The 20,100-nt window shown below is 41.0% G+C and overlaps 1 protein-coding gene across 2 annotated transcripts in view; it reads left to right on the top strand.

The window, feature by feature from the left end:
- The window catches only part of ccdc80 (coiled-coil domain containing 80), a 47,390-nt gene extending 28,581 nt beyond the window's left edge, over positions 1 to 18,809 (top strand). For both annotated transcript variants that reach the window (XM_088353272.1, XM_088353273.1), the window contains exons 8-12: positions 1,217 to 1,353; positions 9,078 to 9,229; positions 11,594 to 11,697; positions 13,891 to 13,974; positions 17,125 to 18,809. In XM_088353272.1, coding sequence (XP_088209398.1) covers positions 1,217 to 1,353; positions 9,078 to 9,229; positions 11,594 to 11,697; positions 13,891 to 13,974; positions 17,125 to 17,435 — 788 coding nt within the window. In that variant the 3' untranslated portion in view covers positions 17,436 to 18,809. The remainder of the gene's footprint in view (positions 1 to 1,216; positions 1,354 to 9,077; positions 9,230 to 11,593; positions 11,698 to 13,890; positions 13,975 to 17,124) is intronic.
- Positions 18,810 to 20,100: the final 1,291 nt, after the last annotated feature.

Here is a 20,100-nt window from a genome sequence, read left to right as displayed (position 1 = left end):
AAAAGAGATAAAAAGAGAAGTCTTGAGAGGGGGAAAGAAAGGGAGAGGAAGAAAGAAATCCAAAGAGAAATAGAAAGACAGAAGGAGAGAAAAGAGAAAAGAAAACGCGAAGGGTAGGAAGAGAGAAAGAGAAAAGAGAGAAAGGGAAAAAAAGGAAGTTAGAGCAAAATAAGTTAAAAAGACAGAGAGAGAAAGAAACAAAGAGCAACAAAAGAAGAGAAAAAGAGAGACACAGAGAGCGAAAGAGACAGAGACAGAGAGTGGGAGAAAGGGTGTGGAAAAGAGAGAGACCGAGAGTGAGTGAGAGAGACAGACGGAGAGAGCGTGAAAAACAAAAGAGATAAAAAGAGAAGTCTTGAGATGGGGAAAGAAAGGGAGAGGAAGAATGAAATCCAAAGAGAAATAGAAAGACAGAAGGAGAGAAAAGAGAAAAGAAAACGCGAAGGGTAGGAAGAGTGAAAGAGAAAAGAGAGAAAGGGAAAAAAGGAAGTTAGAGCAAAATAAGTTAAAAAGACACAGAGAGAGAAAGAGACAAAGAGCAACAAAAGAAGAGAAAAAGAGAGACACAGAGAGCGAAAGAGACAGAGACAGAGAGTGGGAGAAAGGGTGTGGAAAAGAGAGAGAGGGAGACAGCTTGAGAAAAAAAAGAGAAGTCGTGAGAGGGGGAAAGAAAGGGAGAGGAAGAAAGAAATCCAAAGAGAAATAGAAAAACAGAAGGAGAGAAAAGAGAAAAGAAAGAGCGAAGGTAGGAAGAGAGAAAGTGAAAAGAGAGAAAAGGAAAAAAAATGAAGTTAGAGCAAAAGAAGTTAAAAAGACACAATGAGACAAAGAGCAACAAAGGAAGAGAAAAAGAGAGACACAGAGTGGGAGAAAAGGTGCGGAAGAGGGAGAGAGAGAGGGACAGAGAGAGAGAAAGAAATCCAAGTACAGTGTCTTTGTTCGAGGCACCTGGTTTTGGCAACATCAAATGGACATATTTCAACCTGCAGCTTGTTTTTCTCTTGCGCTTCTCGGAGTGTTGCCTCGCCAGATCTGGCCCGCGGGCGGCTTCTTTGACACCTGTGGTTTAGGTCAACTCCAAAGTCACATCCCACCACGCCAAGCGGTCATGGAATCAAAGCAGCTCTTTGTTTGCCTGACCGACTTTGCCACTGCCCCTCAAATATTGACTCGCCTTCCCTCGTCCTCTCCAAAAATGTCCGCTTTCCTTTTCCAGAGAATGACAAGCCGATGAAGGGACTTCGTCAGGAGGACCTGGTCAATCAGGATCTGATCACCGAGTTGAGGAAAGAGTTCAGCATGATCCACGATGACTTCCATATGGTCCTTACTGACACCGACATGAGGGTCAAGGTGAGATGTTCGGGATTACAGTGTGTGACCACCAAAGCACTGATCTGAGTCACTTTAAACTTCAAATCACACATCAAAGCATGACAACCAGGGTTGGGTAGGGTAACTGGATTACTTTCAATGACTTTTGGATTACACCAATACCAAATATGCTAATCAAAGACAAAAGAAAGTAAATAGGAATAAAATGATGACTCACAACAAGGTAAGCTTTCTCTCCTGGCTTTGATCTCTTTGATCTCCGGCAAAGCCAGGGTTGGGTAGGGTTACTTTAACTAGATTACTTTCAATGACTTTTGGATTACTTCAATACCAAATATGCTAATAAAAGACAAAAGACACGAAATATGAATACAATGATGACTCACAACACGTGATAAGCTTTCTCTCCTGGCTTTGATCTCTTTGATCTCCAGCAAAACCAGGGTTGGGTAGGGTTACTTTAACTTGATTACTTTCAATTGCTTTTGGATTACTCCAATACCAAATATGCTCATAAAAGACAAAAGAAACTAAATATAAATAAAATGATGACTCACAACACGTGGTAAGCTTCCTCTCCTGGCTTTGATCTCTTTGATCTCCGGCAAAACCAGGGTTGGGTAGGGTTACTTTAACTTGATTACTTTTGGATTACTCCAATACCAAATATGCTAATAAAAGACAAAAGAAACTAAATATGAATAAAATGATGACTCACAACAAGGCATGCTTTCTCTCCTGGCTTTGATCTCTTTGATCTCCGGCAAAACCAGGGTTGGGTAGGGTTACTTTAACTTGATTACTTTCAATTACTTTTGGATTACTCCAATACCAAATATGCTCATAAAAGACAAAAGAAACTAAATATGAATCAAATGATGACTCACAACACGTGGTAAGCTTTCTCTCCTGGCTTTGATCTCTTTGATCTCCCGCAAAACGAACATCAAATGCGACAGAAACAATATGAAAATAAATCCAAACAGCTTGCCAATATCGATTTTGCTGGTCCGTGTATTCCGTTACTCCCCAAGCCTGCACAAAATTTTGTCTTTTTTTTTTTTTTTTGTCGTTTAAACTTGGCTTACTAATTGACAAGCCTGAATACAAATAAAATAAGCACAGAAATGCAAACGCTACGTTTTTGTCAGGACCAGAACAGAAGGAGGACCCAGATGCGTAACATTACTCACAAGTTTATTGAAATATAGAGGAAAGGCAACACCAGCGATCCGGTGCTCGCTGGACATAGGAAGCAAGCCGCTCCAAAATTGGAGTGTGTTCTGAAGTGGATCTCCCAGAGCAGGAGATCGTAATGTAATTAGACGGAAAAACAGGTTAGCCGGGACGGGAGATCAGAACGCGGTCGGGATCAAAAAAACGTGTCGTTATCCGGGACGGGAGATCGAAACGTGGTCGGGGTCAAAAAACGGAAAAAATCAGGAACGGATGAGTGGAAAACAGGTGACAAAACGGGAGTCAGAGTCAAAAATGCTTGCCTTGTAAAAACAGAGGTTCGCTGACGGACTGACAACAAGCGAGTGAAAGGACTGAGCTTAAATAGGAAGGGGAGCCAATCGGGTAACCAGCAGCAGCTGGTGCCAAACGAACGGGCACAGGTAATGAGTAATCATGACAGTTTTAAAAGTTTTCTGGATTTTTCCAAAAACAACCACTAATGGCTTCGACCAATGACTTACTCACAGCCACGTAAGTATAAAAAATAAACGTAGGGGTAAGAAATTGAGGTATGTAAATCTCACAATGACTTGCTTTCCAAAATAAAAACAAAGTTTTACCCGCCCACATAAAATTGCTGGAAACTGCTCGGGAAAGTTACGAAACTGTTCTGGACGGTAATAAAATAACAGCCTGTGTGGGCAGGAGGTTGTGGGCGGAAGGAATCGCCTCCCCTGTTTGGAACAACCAACATCACATTCTTCATGGAGACAAACAACAACCTTCATTTAAATTCTGCAAGGGAAATAATTGGGACCATCCTACAAAATAACTACAGTGGAACCTCGGTTCTCGACCATAATCCGTTCCAGAACCCTGTTCGAAAACCCATTTGTTCGATCACCGAAATCATTTTTCCCATCAAAAATAATGTACCGTATTTCCCGCACTATAAGGCGCACCGTGTTATAAGGCGCACCTTCGACGAATGATATATTTTAAAACTTTTTCCATACATAAGGCGCACCGCATTATAAGGCGCTATAAGTGCATGCTGGTTTAAGATCAGGTCATTGTGTAATTTTGTAATTGTAATCCTGTGCAGTCCTTCGAGACATTTTTGTGAGTAAGGGCGTCATAAATAAATGTGACTTAACTTGACTTGGCTACAGTAGAGGATGTAGTTACGTTATGCAACCATTAGATGGTGCTGTGCTAAATAGAATGTCAACAAAACAGTCAGATAGGTCAGTCAAACTTTATTAATATATAACAAACAAGCTTTCCACAATCTTCATTCACTCCCAAAATGAATAAAAAGCTGTTTTATTACCGTATTTTCCGCACTATAGGGCGCACCGGGTTATAGGGCGCACCCCCAAAGAATAGTTTTTGGTCCTATATTTTCCATACATAAGGCGCACCGGCTTATAAGGCGCTACAACGGGAATGTCGACAAAACAGTCAGATGGTTCAGTCCATTTTATTACCCCCTTAACATTCCCAAAGCTTGCAAAGAAGTAAATACGTGTCGTAGACACGTGCGGATGCGGTGTCCGTACGATGTCACTCAAATGCATCGTTTCAAATATCATTCGGAAGGTTAAAGTCTTGGGATTCAAGAAATGCCAACCATTCCTTAGTTTCTATTTTCTTTTTCGCTCGCAACTTTACTGCGCATATGACAATAAACACTTGGAATTGAGTTGAATTCACTCAACTCATCACAGTAACATCAAGATACCGGGAAAATATAAAGCCGCATAGCTCACCTAAGTTCTCACGTTTAATAATGATACGCAATCATGGTCTTCTTACAACCGTGAGTGTAGTAAATCCAGGAGAGTCAAATATTTACAAATACAGACTAATGAAACATGTTTCTTTATGGCGTACTTTAGCAAGCTTGCTATTCAGTCATCTTTTTCGGCCAATTGCAGGGTTTGTTTCGACCCTCTAGCCTATCCGAGGCTCCGAATAACTTTAGCTAATAGCGATCGATTCAAATGATGATTGACACATTGGTTAGCCAATGAAGCGCCGGTATATAAATCCCAGCATACACCGCGGACTACTCCACGTTCGAGGGAAAATCGAGTCGGCGGCTGTTGTAAGTTGCGAGACCTTGCGATTTAATATTGAGCCATATATAAGGCGCACTGTATTATAAGGCGCATGGTCAGCTTTTGAAGAAAATTAAGACTTTTAGGTGCGCCTTATAGTTCGGAAAATACGGTACTTTCTCTGAGGTAAAGCATTTTCGTGACACATCTTTGAACAACAGCAAGGCATAACATTTTACTTTTCCTTCATTTAGTCAACACGCAAAAAAAACGTCTGATACTGTGACGGTAAATGAAACGTTAGTGCTATCGCAATATAGTGACACTTGTAATGTGCAAAACAATAACAATAAAGCAATAACATAATAACTGTCAAATGTAAAACGTAAACACACACCAAGTAGGATCACCTTTGAATTCTTTAACGTTAAGTTCCCGTGCCAGCGCTGTTGCCTTCATTCGAATAGTTATTGTACTGACACTTCTACTTGCTGCTCTTTGTTCAACAACCCACTGTTCAAGTGTGTCCTCTAACTGTGGCCATCTCGCTTTTATTGCCACGGAAACTTTGTTTGGTCTTCCTTACTTGGCGCAGCTTATCCTCATGCTTCTTCTACTTGTTGCTGCTCTATTTCCGTGTTCTACTGCGTGACCGATCGCCTTGAGTTTAAACTTTGCGTTGTAAGCGTGTCTCTTAATAGGAGCCATTTCAGGGTCTTTATACAAACGCACAAATAAAAGAGAATCGTCGTTTAATATTTCCCAGGATGCTCAGCGCACTTCTTCTTCTACGCGAAAAATGGAGTCGGTGGCTGCTTCTCTTAGTTGCGAGACCTTGCAATTCAATATTGATCCATATATAAGGCGCACCGGATTATAAGGCGCACAGTCAGCTTTTTAAAAAAAAAAACCTTATTCTATGTGCGCCTTATAGTGCGGAAAATACGATAAATCGTTTTAATCCGTTCCGACACCCTGAATGTTTACCTTGAATGTTTAACGTAAACATAAAGCTAACCCAGGCTAATCGTACGTTCGCGTTATTGTAATCTTCCGTACGAAAGATTACGCTAACATGAACGTGTAAAAATAAAAAAATCAAGTCGTTTACAAGTCATTTAGCACCCGGGTCTCCACAACAAGTGGTGAGCGGTTCATTGGAAAGGGGGCTTCGTTCCAACACCCTCAATGTTGGGCTCCGTTCCAACACCCTGAATGTTTAACGTAAACTTAAAGCTAACCCAGGCTAATCGTACGCTCGCGTTATCGTAATCTTATGAATAGGATGTCTTACCTTTGTGGTGGTCAGCAGAAGGCGCTCGCACACCTCCTTCATATTTGGCTATTATTTCTTTCTTCAATGCAATAGTTGTACGCACTACTTTTCTTTTTTCACCTGTAGCAACTTTGCTGCTTGCACTGACTTTCTTCTGAGGCATAATAAGGGGCTAAAACACCCGTACGCCGCTCAGCATCGCACCCTAGCGTATCGGTGTTCGAACTCCGATTTTTTTGACCGAACTGCGAAGCAAGAATTTCTCTAAATTTTTGGTTGGACTCCGATTCGTTCGAACTGAGAGGCGTTCGAAAACCCAGGTTCCACTGTAGTTACAACTTTCTGACAAGTAGAAATTTCTCGGTCCACTCTCAACCCCGAATTTTGGCAATGTTGCCAAGATGGAAGCTATTAAAAATAGAAACAGAATAACAAACAGAGATGTATTTATACAAAATAACCCAGCAAGTTGGATCAATTTGAACATATAAGATATTTTAAACCAAGAGTTTTTAGACAGTAACGCCAAAACGCCACCTTGACGGATACGCTCCCAGTTCTCACAACATTTGCTCGCCGGCTACTAGGTGGTCAGCGTATGTTTGCACACTTCCCAGGAGAAGCAAAATGTCAGCGAGTTGTTTTTGGACAGATCTATCAAAGAACCTAGTGTTCGCTGGCTCTGCAGACAGCGGCGTCTGCAAAAATGAGTGCAACCGATTCACTCCGGGACTGGATGTGGTTTGAGAGGCTCGGTCGGATACCGCGTTCGCAGGGTTGGGTAGGGTTACTTTAACTGGATTACTTTCAATGACTTTTGGGTTACTCCAATACCAAATATGCTAATAAAAGACAAAAGAAACTACCGTATTTTCCGCACTATAAGGCGCACCTAAAAGCCTTTATTTTTTTCAAAAGCTGACCATGCGCCTTATTATACAGTGCGCCTTATATATGGATCAATATTAAGTCACAAAGTCTTGCAACTAAGCAAGCAGCCGCCGACTCGATTTTCCCCCGAAGGCGAAGTCGTCCGCGGTGTATGCTGGGATTTATATACCGGCGTTTCATTTCCTAACCAATGTGTCAATCATCATTCGAATCAGTCACTATTGGCTAAAGTTATTCGGAGGTAAAGGGGGCGGATCCTTTTAATCATTTACAGGCTCGCATAGGCTAAAGGGGCGAAACAAAGCCTGCAATTGGCCGAAAAAGATGAACGCGAATCGCACGTTGGGTTGCACTACGGCATAGAGAAAACATGTTTTACCATTCTGTATTTGTAAATATTTGACTCTCCTGGATTTACTACACTCACGGTTATAAGAAGACCATGGTTACGTATCATTATTGAACGTGAAGGCTGCAAGAGAACTTAGGTGAGCTGCGCAGCTTTATATTTTCTCCGTATCTTGTTTTAGAACGATCTTGATGTTTCTGTGATGAGTCTAGTTTGAAATTCAATTCATTTCAAAGTGTTTATTGTCATATGCACAGGAAAGAACCCCGTTTCCCTGCACAATCAAATTCTTACTCTGCTGTCCACACAGTTGCCAGCAAAAAATAAAATGGAAACTAAGAAATGGTTGGCATTTCTTGAATCCCAAGACTTTAACCTTCCGAATGATATTTGGAACGATGCATTTGAGTGATTGGTGACATCGTACAGACACTGTTTCCGTACATGTCTGAGACACGTATTTGCTTCTTTGCAAGCTTTGGGAATGTTAAGGGGGTAATAAGTTGGACTGAATCATCCGACTGTTTTGTCCACGTACCCATTGTAGCGCCTTATAATCCGGTGCGCCTTATGTATGGGAAATATAGGACCAAAAACTATTTTTTGGAGGTGCGCCCTATAACCCGGTGCGCCTTATAGTGCTGAAAATACAGTAAATATGAATAAAATGACTCAATTTTGTGCAGGCTTGGGGAGTAACGGAATACATGGAACAGCAAAAATGATGTTGACAAGCTGTTTGGATTTATTTTCATTTTGTTTCTGTCGCATTTTATGTTAGTTTTGCTGGAGATCAAAGCCAGGAGAGAAAGCTTACCACGTGTTGTGAGTCATCATTTTATTCATATTTACTTTCTTTTGTCTTTAATTAGCATATTTGGTATTGGAGTCATCCGAAAGTCATAGAAAGTAATCCAGTTAAAGTAACCCTACCCAACCCTGCGCGTTCGGCATTCCGGGTGTTGCTTCCCAAAAGCGGGAATGAAAAATTTCGGATACGCGAAAGGCCGCACCGCAACCAAATGACTGAATAGGTTTTCTTTCGCGTTTTGGGATTCGAGTTGCTGAGCAGCTGTGTCCATACGCTTTGGCTAATAGCATTTGTTCATTCGAAGTCATGGAGGGAGTTAGGGTTAGCTTCCTATACAAATCAGCTACATCTGTACGCACCAGTTAAATGTATGACTATTTCCTGGACCAACAATAACATTAGTACTAGGGTATAGGTAGCAGTATTCATTTTATTCATTTATTTATTTATTTTTATTTACTTGACAAGGGGTGCGACTTATACTCTCATGTGACTTTTATGTAAAACTATTCATCCATCCATCCATCCATTATCTGCACCGCTTATCCTCAGTAGGGTCGCGGGGGGTGCTGGAGCCCAGTGGAGCACTAGTTTTGGGTCGCATTGGACCACAGTGCCATCTAGTGGTCAAATTTTTGTTAAATCCAATGCTGCTTCAGAAATATTTATCAGTATGAATACTATCTATCCATCTATCTACCCTGGGCATATCCCTCGAGAGGGGTGACCGACAGCAAGACAAACATACAAAAACAAAGAAAATAAAGAAAGTGAAAAAGTAGCAAAAAACACACCCCAAAAAAATTGGACCATGGCCAACCCAAATGCCCAAACGGCCATGTCACTCGGGTCTGGGTGACACAACACACTCTTCTGTTCAACAGCAGGGCCCGACAGCTTTCACTGGTTTACCCCTGCGGCATCATACAGATGCCCTGCCCGTTATAGGGTATGAATACAACTTCAACATTTGTAGTGACATGGAGAGGGAAATGAAAATGACCCAACAAAGTATGGTGTCCAAACAGTCGTATAGAGTGGGCCGGGATGATTAGGCACAGGTAAATTACACACTGGGGCTTTAAGGAACAACGGCATACGTCCTAATGTGTCATTATTCATGCTCATTTGGAACAGCACAGCTGATTAATGACCTTTGTCTATTTTTTTTAGCAATCCTACGAAGTTCCCATCGCCATGAAGGCCGTGTTCAACTACGTCGACACCTTCTCCTCTCGTATCCGAGAGATGGAGCAGCAGAAGCGGGACGGTGTCGTTTGCAAGAAGGAGGACAAGCCCAGATCTTTGGAGAACTTTCTCTCAAGGTAGAAATACTGAAGCATGGATATGAAATGATCCCGTTCTTGCTGGGGTGATCTCTGGCACCATGAGTATATTCTCGTACTCTGCAATGAACTCAACCGTAATTGATAGTGTTTAGCTACCTAATTGTTATAGTGCGATAGCCTGTTTATTTTCATCAGATTTAAGGGAAATAATTCCACTTCTCAAATTCATCGAACTTTCGATTGTACCGTTAAAAGCAGAGATACGATATATTCATTTTCTTTTCAACCAAATTACCAGCAAATCAAAAAGACTTGAAAGTACCGTAAATACTCGCCTGTTAGCCTAAAACTGCCACAAACTAGCAGAAATTCGTACCCAAAATATAAAGAAATTGTGTACCTAAATAAGGATCAGCTTTCACTGGTTTACCCCTGCCGCATCATACAGGTGCCCTGCCCATCCCTTAGAACGCGTCCAAACATCCTACTATCACAACACCTCTCCACTCATTCCTATTACCAACAAAGATCAATATACTAGTTAAAAAAAAGCCAGGAATATAACTTTTTACTGTTCCCATCAAGCATTGCTTCAATGGCAGACACTTGTACAATATTTTTATATTTCGGAATGAATTCCTTGATCGTTGTTGTCATTGTTTTCCAAATTTCCTTCCCGTTATCACAAATGATCTTGGGACCCATATTTATGGGAAGAAAAGGGAAATGAAACATACAAATTCTCAATAAAACGAGATGTGGTCCCTCTCAAACACAAATGGAACGGCCGATTGAGTCAAGTCATATTTATTTGTTTAGCCCTTAATCACAAGAAGTCTCAAAGGGCTGCACAGACCACAGACAAAAAGGTCAGCTTTTTTTTAGTATTTTTCACATCTAGGGTAACTTATTTAACTGCCTGTAAAATATGGTGTGGAAACGACACTTGCGATTATAAAAATACAAAAAAGGCACATGAATTGCTACTCACACTAAGTAACTAGTCTGACAGCATACACCAGCCTATCACAGTCGGGCGAACAGCCAGTTACGACCACCGAACACATACAACCTGCCGCAGTGATAGCACTTGCTGTCTGTTGCGGAACACAACGTATGTTGCGTTGATATCAATGACAGTTAAATTCAATACCTGCAAAAATGTATTAACAACAATTGAATTATGGCAACAAATTCCCCCTCTAGTCTCTTGGGCCACAATAGCTAACTACACCTCAAAAATGGGCAACACAACGGTGTTCATGATTTCTCTAGAAATTAAGATTTATGGTTGGGGCTTTTATTCCAACAAAAGCACCCGTAAGCAGTGTTCCCTCTAAGCTGCTCGCATGCGCAATTACGCACTGCTCGCCCATTCTCAGCGCACAAGAAAATTTAGCCAGCGCACAAAAATCAGGGCTCGAAATTGCTAATTAAGAAGCCAATTAAGTCAAAGTTACAGTGCATGAAGGTCAAAATACACGGGTTCCCCCGACGTTGTGTCCTAAATGCGGTATTTTGAAGTCGAGTCGAAGTAGAACGAAGTTGATTAAAGTTAGTAGAGTTTGTCGAGAACCGGCTTCTTCGGCTCGGCTCACTAAAAGGAACCGGCTCTTTCGGGTCCTAAAAGGCTCTTCGGGTTGTTTTTGCTTCTTTCATCCCAACATGACCAAATGTTATGTAAAATGATGCACAAAATGACTTAAAGAAAGGGGAGAATAGAACAAAAAAGAAAAAAATACCAAAATGAAAAAGTAGTGAAAAGCGAGTAAAAAAAAAAAACAAAAGGAAGAGAAAAAAAGAAGGAAAAATTTTAGAAAAAAGCCAGAAAAAAAAGAAAAGAAAGAAATGTAGGAAAAAAGTAAATAGAGAACAGAAAGAAAAAAGTAACAGCTCGGAAAAAATAAACACAATGAGATTTTTTTAAAGGAATTTAAAAAAAAAAGTAGAAAAAAAACACGGACAAAAAGAAGAAAAAGAATCGTATTGCCAACATTGTACTTCCACTAATAAATGTAATTAATTACAGTTCTGTTTCTTACAACCGACGAAATAAGCCCCCAAAAATGTTATTATGCGACAAAATATTTCAGGAAATAAAAAGAAATGGATATCTTGTGAAAGAATTGTAAGAAGAAACGACGTTTGTAGGCCGTACAACCTTTGCAATAGTACATGAGTCAATTCATTCAAAAGAGAAAAATCATTTTGCATTGCCGGAAACTTAGCAAAATGTCAAGTTTTGGACATGTTTGATAATGACTTAGTTGCCACACTTGGGATCGCCGTTGCTCACTGTTGTTTCAAGCGTCGCTCACCGACTTTGTGTGAACGCTCAGACCCGTAAGGAAAATGACAGGGAACATTGGCTGTAAGTCCCTAAATTTGTGTCGATCCCAGGTTCCGATGGAGGCGGCGGCTTTTCATTATCTCCACCCCCAACGATGAGGAGTGGGCCTATCAGCAGCAGCTTTATGGCCTGGGCAGTCAGGCCTGCAATCTGGGTAAGTATCCCACAAATTATTTCATATTGTTCCTACAGGTGCTTGAAATCCTTGAAAATGTATGAATTGTATGGTTGTGCTGTAAATGCTTGAAATTGTTGCCACGATTTACAAGTCTTCTTAAAAATGATGATGACACTTGATCTCTGGCGGCTTCACTTTGCCATTGAATTTCTTCCCTCGTGATGAACGGCAGCTGGCATTAGTTTGTATGGCATTGTCCTATGGATTTTCTTGTCATATTACCACGTTTCAGGCTTCACACTTAAAGCTTTAAAACTGAAAATAGTTTCCAAGAATCTACAACATAATCATATAGTGGAACCAAATAATTTCAATATTCTATATTATATTTACAATTGAAAGTAGGTGTTGCAAAAATATTGCCCCCCGGTTCTCTCAGCCAACTGACTACAGAAGTTCCCTGATGATCCAATGTCAGCCTAAATGACTAGTTTGACGACATTTACACATCTCCTGGAGAACTGTGCTAACAATTATATAAAAAGAGAGAGATCATAAAACCACTGCAAACCTACTAAGACCTGGCCGTACCCACAAACTCTCAGTCCAAAAAAGGAGAAAAAAAAATCAGAGAAGCAACCAAGAGGCCCATTTTCAAATTGGATGATCTGCAGGCGTACACAGCTGTGGTGGGACAATCTTTGCATAAGAGAACTTATAGTGCATAAATCTGCCTTTTATGGAAGATTGGCAGGAAGAAAGCAAGCCATTTTTAAAAGAATACCATAAAAAAAAACCCGCATGAAGTTTGCAAGAAGCCACATGGGAAACAATGGTTCTCTGGTCAGATGAGACCAAAATTGAACTTTTAGGGCTAAATGCAAAGTGTTGCATTGGGCATGAGAGTAACACTGCACATCACCCTGAAAACACCATCCCCACTGTCAAACATGGTGATGGCAGCATCATGCTCTGGGGCTGCTTTTCTTCAACATGGACTATATAGGCGGATTCTGTCAAGAAATCTGTTGGAGTCTGCTAGAGATCTAAGGATGGGGTGCAGGTTTACCTTCGAACAGGACAACAACCCTAGACATAAAGAAAAATCTGCAATGGAATGGTTTAACACTAATAATATAATAATATAAAAGTTTTAGAGTGTCCAAGTCCAGAGCTTAATCCCATAGAGTGTTTGAGGAAAGATCTGAAACCTTAAGGAACTTGAGCTGTTTTGTAAGGAAGAATGGGCAAATATTTGTTTCATAGACGTACCCAAAAAGATTTGTGGCAGTGATCGCAGCAAAAGGGAGTTGTACGGAGTATTAACTCAATGGGGGCCAATATTTTTGCAACACTATTTGTAAGCACGACGTAAAATGTTGGAAAAATGTGGTTTCTTTTCACGATTGTGTCTCACATGTTGTTTATTACTGGAAAATATATTTCGTTTGAAGCCTGAAATATGGCAATATGTCAAAAGGTTCTTGGGGGGGGGTGAACACTTTTGCAAGGCACTGTACCTAAAAATGCTGCTACGCTCTAGTACAGGGGTGTCAAACTCATTTGAACCCAGGGGCCACACGATAGAACATACATTCTGTCGGGGGCCGGACTAGTAGATTAAAGAGAAAGAAAAAGATAAAGAAATAAGAGAAAGGGAGGGGAAATGAGAGAAGGTGGGACAAAGAAAGAAAAAGAGAGAGGAGAGAGCGTGAGAAACAAAAGAGATAAAAAGTCGTGAGAGAGGGGCAAAAGAAAGGGAGAGGAAGAAAGAAATCCAAAGAGAAATAGAAAGACTGAGAGAAACGAGAAAAGAACGCGCGAAGGGTAGGAAGAGAGAAAGAGAAAAGAGAGAAAGGGAAAAAAGGATGTTAGAGCAAAAGAGGTTAAAAGACACAGAGAGAGAAAGAGACAAAGAGCAACAAAGGAAGAGGAAAAAGAGAGACACAGAGTGAAAGAGACAGAGACAGAGTGGGAGAAAAGGGTGGAAAAGAGAGAGAGAGAAATAAATACAAGTAGAGTGTCTTTGTGCGAGGCACCTGGCTTTAGCAGCATTAAGTTGACATATTTCAACCTGCATCTTGTTTTCCTCTTGCGCTTCTCTGAGTGTTGTCTTGCGGGCCGGATTCAATCCCTTAGCGGGCCTGATCCGGCCCGCGGGCCGCCTGTTTGACACCTGTGCTTTAGTAGGATCTGATCATAAACTGTGGGATTTTATGTGTTTTGCAGGTTTAAGGCACATCTCTATTCTAAAACTGGTTGGGACAGAACTGACGGATATGGGCGGAGTTTTGGAACTTTATCCTTTTAATGGTGAGACCGCTTTGTCCTCTTTCGAAATATAATCTTTTTTTGATGAATGTTGTAAAGGTAGGGATAGGCGAGTACCAATACCAGGTATCGGCAATCCGTAGGGCTTGTTGTTTTTCTAGATAGATACTTTATTCATCCCCGCGGGGAAATTCACATTTCCAGCAGCATCCCTTCGCTGAGAACAATACAATAATAAAGCAAAAGGAATACAATATACAAATACCCAATGTGACGTACTAATACCCACTGTAGCATGTTATATAGAATTACTAAATAGTGCTACACAGAATACATATTGCAATAAGAATACGGTAATATGCAATGTACCGTATTTTCCGCACTATAGGGCGCACCGGGTTATAGGGCGCACCCCGAAAAAAATCGTTTTTGGTCCTATTTTTGACATACATAAGGCGCACCGGATTATAAGGCGCTACAATGGGAACGTGGACAAAACAGTCAGATGGTTCAGTCCAACTTATTACCCCCTTAACATTCCCAAAGCTTGCAAAGAAGCAAATACGTGTCGTAGACACGTGCGGATGCGGTGTCCGTACGATGTCACTCAAATGCATCGTTCCAAATATCATTCGGAAGGTTAAAGTCTTGGGATTCAAGAAATGCCAACCATTCCTTAGTTTCTATTTTCTTTTTCGCTCGCAACTTTACTGTGCATATGACAATAAACACTTGGAATTGAGTTGAATTCACTCAACTCATCACAGCAACATCAAGATGGTTCTAAAACAAGATACCGGGAAAATATAAAGCCACGTAGCTCACCTAAGTTCTCACGTTCAATAATGATACGCAACAATGGTCTTCTTACAACCGTGAGTGAAGTAAATCCAGGAGAGTAAAATATCTACAGATACAGACTAATGAAACATGTTTCTTAATGGCGTTGTTTAGCAAGCTTGCTATTGAGTCATCTTTTTCGGCCAATTGCAGGGTTTGTTTCGGCCCTCTAGCCTATCCGAGGCTCCGAATAACTTTAGCCAATATTGATCGATTTAACTGATGATTGACACATTGGTTAGCCAATGAAACACAGGTAAATAAATTCCATCATACACCGCGGACGACTTCGCCTTCGGGGGAAAATCGAGTCGGCGGCTGCTTGCCTTAGTTGCAAGACTTTGCGACTTAATATTGATCCATAATATAAGGCGCACTGTATTATAAGGCGCATGGTCAGCTTTTGAAAAAAATTAAGGCTTTTGGGTGCGCCCTATAGTGCGAAAAATACCGTAGTTCATCCCTATATGACCAAATAGTATGTAACATTATGCACAAAATGACTTAAAGGGGGGGAATAGAACAAAAAAAGAAAAAAATACCCAAATCAAAAAGTAGTGAAAAGCTGAGAAAACAAGAAACAAAAAGAAGAGAAAAAAGAAGGAAACATTCAGAAAAAAAGCCAGACAAAAAGAAAGAAAGAAACAAAGGAAAACAAGTAAATAGAGAACAAAAAGAAAAAAGTAACAGCTCGGAAAAAATAAACACGATAAGATTTTTTTAAAAAGGAATTTTTAAAAAAAGGAGAAAAAAAACAGCTAAAAAGAGGAAAAAGTTTGTGTTGCATTCAAATAATTTCCAATTCTATCAAGTCAATCTTGTTGCCAACATTGTACTTCCACTAAAAAATGTAATTAGATACAGTTGTGTATCGTGCAACCGACTCAATAAGCCCCCCAAAATGTTAGTATTATGCGACAAAAGATACCAGGAATAAAAGTACCGTATTTTCCGCACTATAAGGCGCACCTAAAAGTCTTATTTTTTTTCAAAAGCTGACCATGCGCCTTATAATACAGTGCGCCTAATATATGGCTCAATATTAAATTCGCAAGGTCTCACAACTTACGCAACAGCCGCCGACTCGATTTTCCCCCGAACGTGGAGTAGTCCGCGGTGTATGCTGGGATTTATATACCGGCGTTTCATTGGCTAACCAATGTGTCAATCATCAGTCAAATTGATCGCTATTGGCTGAAGTTATTCGGAGCCTCGGATAGGCTAGAGGGTCGAAACAAACCCTGCAATTGGCCGAAAAAGATGTGTCAATCATTCGTGAATTCGATCGCTATTGGCTGAAGTTATTCAGAGCCTCGGATTGGTTAGAGGGCCAAAACAAACCCTGCAATTGGCCAAAAAAGATGACTCAATAGCAAGCTTGCTAAACTACGCCATTAAGAAACATGTTTCATTAGTCTGTATCTGTAGATATTTTACTCTCCTGGATTTACTTCACTCACGGTTGTAAGAAGACCATGGTTGCGTATCATTATTGAACGTGAGAACATAGGTGAGTTATGCGGCTTTATATTTTCCCGGTATCTTGTTTTAGAACGATCTTGATGTTGCTGTGATGAGTTGAGTGAATTCAACTCAATTCCAAGTGTTTATTGTCATATGCACAGTAAAGTTGCGAGCGAAAAAGAAAATAGAAACTAAGGAATGGTTGGCATTTCTTGAATCCCAAGACTTTAACCTTCCGAATGATATTTGAAACGACGCATTTGAGTGACATCGTACGGACACCGCATCCGCACGTGTCTACGACACGTATTTGCTTCTTTGCAAGCTTTGGGAATGTTAAGGGTGTAATCAGTTGGACTGAATCATCTGACTGTTTTGTCTACGTTCCCATTGTAGCGCCTTATAATCCGGTGCGCCTTATCTATGGAAGATATAGGACCCAAAACTATTTTTTGGGGGTGCGCCCTATAGTGCGGAAAATACAGTAATGGAAATCTTGTGAAAGAATTGTTGTAAAAACAAACGACGTTTGTAAGCCGTACAAGCTTTGCAATCGTACATGAGTCAATTCATTCAAAAGAGAAAAATAATTTTGCATTGCCGGAAACTCAGCAAAATGTAACTTGATGTCAAGTTTTGGACATGTTTGATAATGAATTATCTTGCCACACTTGCGATTGCCGTTGCTCACTGTTGTTTCAAGTGTTGCTCACCGACTTTGTGTGAACGCTCACACCCGTAAGGAAAATGACAGGGAACACTGCTTCTGAAAACATACTAGTATGTTATGGCATTGAATCATTTCATAGAAGAGACAGGAACGACCCTCTAATTTATCAGTTAGCTGTGGAAAACCCATAGCAGCTAACTCTTGCGATCCCGTTCCAGGAAGCTCGACCGTTGACCGCGAAGGCCTGTCGGCGACCTTGGTCAAGGACATGAGGAACTACTTCCAAATCAGCCCGGAATACTTTTCCATGCTGTTGGTGGGCAAGGACGGCAACGTCAAGTCCTGGTACCCGTCGCCGATGTGGTCCATGGCCATCATCTACGATTTGGTGGACTCCATGCAGCTGCGCCGGCAGGAAATGGCCATCCAGCAGTCACTGGGGATGCGCTGCCCAGAGGACGAATACGGCGGCTACGGCTATCACCAGCACGGCTATCAGGACGGTTATCACCAGGGATACGGTTATTAGCCGCGGGGTTACAGTTACTGCATTTACCGATTACTGACACCCAAAAGTAGCGCGTTGAAAGTAACCATCGGGTAACAAATTACCGTAAAACGTCATTAGAATATCCACAAAATACAAGGGATAGAAGAAAACGTGTACACAGGGCGTCCAGACTTGACAGTGAAGAAAATAAGTATTTGAACACCCTGCTATTGTGCGATTTCTCCCACTTAGAAATCATGGAGGGAGCTGAAATGTTCATCATAGGTGCATGTCCACTGTGAGAGAGATAAACTAAAAAGAAAAATCCAGGAATCACAATGCAGCATTTTTTTTAACAATTTACTTGTGTGATATCGCTGCAAATAAAACCTGGGAAAATGATTGTTAATATTTGTTACAGTCGCCTTTGTTTGCCATTACCGAGGCCACTCCTCCACACGGATCTTCTCTAGAGCAGTCGGGTTTCTGGGCTGTCACTGAGAAACACTGAGTTTGAGCTCCCTCCAAAGATTTTTGATTGGGTTTAGGGCTGGGAACTGGTTGGGCGACGCTAGAACCTTGATATGCTTCTTACGGAGTCACTCCTTGGTATTTCTGGTTGTGTGCATCAGATCGTTGTTGTGTTGGAAGACCCAACCACGACCCATCTTAAATCTCTAGATCAGTCACGGAGTTTGAGCTCCCTCCAAAGATTTTCGATTGGGTTTAGGTCTGGGAATTGGCTGGGCCATGCTAGAACCTTGATATGCTTCTTACGGAGCCATTCCTTGGTATTCCTGGTCGTGTGCATCGGGTCGTTGTCGTGTTGGAAGACCCAGCCACGGTCCAACTTCAATGCTTTGACTGAGGGAAGGAGGTTGTTCCCCAAAATCTCACAATACACGGCCCCAGGCATCCTCTCTTTAATGCAGTGCGCTCGTCCTGTCCCATGTGCAGAAAAACACCCCTAAAGCATGATGCTACCACCTCCATGCTACACAGTAGGGATGGTGGTCTTTGGATTGTACTCTTCATTCTTCTTTCTCCAAACACACTTAGTGGAATTATGACCAAAAGGTTCTATTTTGGTCTCATCTGACCACATAACTTTCATGACTCCTTTGTATCATTTAAATGGTTGTATGCAAACTTAAGACGGGTCTTGACATGTGCTGGTTTAATCAGGGGAACCTTTCGTGCCATGCATTATTTCAAATCATGAATTCTTGGTGTATTCCCTACAGTAACCTTGGAAACGGTGGTCCCAGCTCTTTTCAGATCATTGACCAACTCCTGTCGTGTAATTCCGGGCTGATTCCTCACCTTTCTTAGAATCATTGAGATCCCACCAGGTGATATGTTGCATAGGGCTCCACTCCGATAGAGAGTCATGTTTAGTTTCTTCCATTTTCTAATAATCAGGGATCAGAATTTTCCGCGGATCCCCGCTGTTTTTGAACCCCAAAGGCATTCCGACTTTTTCACTTTTTCTCTTGCGTAGCAAACAAATTCAAAATCCGACTGTCTCACTCTTTCCTTTATTGCTCTGGCGCACCCTGGCGGCCGTTAGAAAAATTGGCCGCATTGTTGGGGGGTGGGGGTAGGGGGGGGCTCCGCCCTGCTTTATTCCTGGACCCTGGCTATTTCAGCTGAAAATGAAAATCTCCATTCTGATCCCTGAATAATTGTTTCAACAGTGGACCTTTTTTCACCAAGCTGCTTGGCAATTGCTTTGTAGCCCTTTCCAGTCTTGTGGAGGTGCACAATGCCTTTGGACAGCTCTTTGGTCTTCACCATGTTACAAGTTCAAGTATTCCTGATTGTATGGGGTGTCTTCATGCAGCTACCGACCTCAAACGGATACTTCTCATTCAGGATGATACATGGAGTGCAGGTGGACTTCTAATGGGCGGACGAACAGGTCTTTCAGGGTCAGAATTCTAGATGATACACAGGTGTTCAAATACTTATTTTCAGCTGTATCACACAAATAAATCGTTAAAAAAATCATGCATTCTGATTTCTGGATTTTTCTTTTTAGTTTATCTCTCTGACAGTGGACATGCACCTACGATGAGCATTTCAGACCCCTCATGATTTCTAAGTGGGAGAAATAGCAAAATAGCAGGGTGTTCATATTCTTATTTTCCTCACTGTGTGTTCTCAGGTGGGCTGGATCAAACGCCAAATATTTTGCTTCGTTTCTCAGTATTATGCTCTATCATTCATCTTACCAGGCCTATAAAAATAGAGGAGCCTGATAAAAATGCTATTTCCGTACACCGTCATGTTTTGTACTTGTAAAAATCTCGCTCCGATCTATCGTATATGTATTTATTGGCCGGTTGTTGCTGTTCTACAGCTGCAGCTTGAATTTTTTGGGGTGTCATTTTTTATTATTTAAACTTGAATTGTGCATCAGTATTTCGTTTTCTTGAATTTATTGTTTGTTCTTTGGCTTGACACACAAGTGACACAATGTTGAATATTACAGTGTGGACTTTTATGTGAATATATATTCTTAATTTGCAAAAAAACCCACAAATGCAATAAAGAAAATTGATAAAAATACACATTCGACTGAATAGTTATTACAGTTAAAGCAATATTGTGTTTTTAGCTTAGTCAAAGTTTTTTTTTCACAAAATTACAAAGTGTTGCAACACGTATTGTATGTAGTCAATTGATCATAATTTCGGAACCA

This window comes from Urocampus carinirostris, chromosome 14 (assembly GCF_059441175.1).
Source record: "Urocampus carinirostris isolate Australia breed hairy pipefish chromosome 14, RoL_Ucar_1.0, whole genome shotgun sequence".
NCBI lineage: Eukaryota > Metazoa > Chordata > Actinopteri > Syngnathiformes > Syngnathidae > Urocampus > Urocampus carinirostris.
This window is presented reverse-complemented; position numbering and strand designations above follow the sequence as displayed.